This window comes from Alosa alosa, chromosome 4 (genome assembly GCF_017589495.1).
Source record: "Alosa alosa isolate M-15738 ecotype Scorff River chromosome 4, AALO_Geno_1.1, whole genome shotgun sequence".
Taxonomy (NCBI): Eukaryota; Metazoa; Chordata; class Actinopteri; order Clupeiformes; family Clupeidae; genus Alosa; species Alosa alosa.
This window is the reverse complement of record NC_063192.1, coordinates 28,755,065-28,757,564: the sequence shown is the minus strand read 5'-3', so window position 1 is coordinate 28,757,564 and position 2,500 is coordinate 28,755,065. Positions and strand designations below refer to the sequence as shown.

The window sequence follows — 2,500 nt, the reverse complement described above, 5'->3', positions numbered from 1 at the left end:
CTAGCTTTATGGCCTTAATCTACCCTGGTTATAGCCTTAATCTACCCTGGTTATAGACTTAATCTCGCCTGGTTTTCTCCGATTTTCGGTCACCTCTCATGTAGAGTGTGAAGCTCTCTGGGAGGGCTGGTGCCAACGCGCCCATAATGAGACTGTAGGGAGAGATCCAGTGATGAGAGAGGGAGGAGGAGGGGAGGGAGGAGGAGGAGGGAGGAGGGGGGGAGGAGGAGGGGGGAGGAGGGGGGAGGAGAGGAGGAGGGAGGAGGGGAGGAGGAGGAGGAGAGGGAGGAGGGGGAGGAGGAGAGGGGTGATGTGGGTTATGGAGCACTGAGGTGCCAGAGCTGCAATCAGAACAAATGACTGACTGTTAGGAGGCCCCACTCTCGCTGTCACGCACACACACACACACACGCACACACACACACACACACACACACACACACACACACACACACACACACCACACACACACACCAAACACCACACACACACACAGTCTGCTGTGAGATCACACTGGAGATTATGTGCAATTACTCTCAGGGGGGATACAACTCAAGATGCAAGAAAAGACATACAAAAGGACTGGTACACACACACACAAAAACATAACATACAAAAAACATACAAAAGGACTGGTACACACACACACACACACACACACACACACACACACACACACACACAACACACACACACACACACACAAAACCATAGATACACCTACCGAAACACACACACAAACACACACACACACATGAATTTTGCAGCTAAGGGTAAGCTCCTTCATGTTGTGTGACACGGGGTACTGCCTTTCACAAGGCAACAGGGAGCATTAAGAAGCAATGATGTCAGGACAGGCTGTGTGTGTGTGTGTGTGTGTGTGTGTGTGTGTGTGTGTGTTTATGTACGTTGCATACATGTTCAACATGTTTTCACAGTCAATTGTGACTGAAGAGTAAACTTGTGGTAAACTGGTCTAACACACAAACATGTACAGACACAAACACAGACACAGCCACAGGCACAGACACACACACACATACACATACACACACACACACACACACACACTTTATTGAGCTCTACAGTACACCAGGTCACCTGTAAAATGAAGCCTTCTCTACCTGCATAGCAACAATTGATAACCATAACATAGCAGAGAAGCTTCTGGAAGCCATGCTGACTGCAAACATGGTTTTCATTACTAAGAAGTCTGTGTAACAGCAATCGATGCCTCTACACCGAAATCAACCAAGGCTTTCAGTGTGCAATCAGAGCGTGAATCCAAGGGGAATCGCTCAGAAGCGATCAGAAATGGCTCAGATCAGAGCAGCTCAGCTCAGCACATCCATAAAGCATATCGTCCCTCAGGGGGGGGGGGAGACTCACCTGCTCCCAGTCGATGCTGCGGAAAAACGTGTGCGACTTGATGTCGGTGAATCCCGTCTGCACCTGGCAACCCAGCCGCTCCTTTGGGTCCTAAAAGAGAGAGTGGGAAACATCTGGGCATAAGACTTTACAGAGCTCAACGCTCTTCTTTTCACTTGCATGTGTATTTTGCTGCAGTGGAAAAAGGCTTTGTGAGTTGAGCATGGTTATGAGTTGAGCATGGTTATGAGTTTGTTGATTATGAATACTTTTTGTCTTTTTGTTGTCATGGAATGGCCTGTAGTGTGGTAACATAAATGTGTGTCAATACTGTGCAGGACTAGTCTTAAGAAAGGTCATTGCTGGTTTAATGAAGCAAACCACACACACACATACACGCACTTACGCACACACACACACACACACACACACACACACAGGTAAGGAATATCCTTAGTAGTTAAAGGGGCTTAGCCCTGCCCTTAGCCATAATCTGTAAATTCTCTTAAGTAGTCGTGACCCTGCCCTTAATACCTGACCTTTGTCTCGTCTGTCTGTCTGAATGGATAAATGGCCATAGCCGCCAGGAACCACAAGGGTGTGGTTCAACTGGCAGTGGGTTCTGCTGTTGTTCTGTTGTTCTACTATGGTTCCAATTAGAGAGAAAGGTCTGATGATATGGCTGCATGGCCATATATAATGGCAAAAACACCTCTGATCCACCTCTGTGTGTGTGTGTGTGTGTGTGTGTGTGTGTGTGTGCTGAAGTCTACTGATATGAAGCCCCGTTGTGTATGGAGAAAGCTGGGATGCTCCAGCAGATGGCTTTGTGACTTTTGACTTTATCGAATGTGATTAGGTCAGCTCCCATCCCCAACACCTTCACACATACACACACACACACACCTCTCTCTCTCTCTCTCTCTCTCTCTCTCTCTCTCGTAAACATGCACACAAACACACACACACACACACACACACATATACACACGGCTTTCTAAGCACATCCAGGACTGATCTCACATGTGGTTAGCCGACCTAGTCAGCATAAACACACAAGCTCACAGCACCACTGTGCATAGAAAGTGCACTGTGCATGTTCCTTTGCAGAGGCTATGATGGGATGGATGCT

General features: G+C 47.7%; 1 protein-coding gene across 1 annotated transcript in view; it reads right to left on the bottom strand.

Moving 5' to 3' along the window:
• Positions 1 to 2,500, bottom strand: part of LOC125293329 (protein kinase C zeta type-like) — a 153,173-nt gene that overhangs the window by 15,994 nt on the left and 134,679 nt on the right. Inside the window, exon 16 of the mRNA XM_048241197.1 lies at positions 1,390 to 1,479. Within this exon, the coding sequence (XP_048097154.1) occupies positions 1,390 to 1,479 (90 nt within the window). The remainder of the gene's footprint in view (positions 1 to 1,389; positions 1,480 to 2,500) is intronic.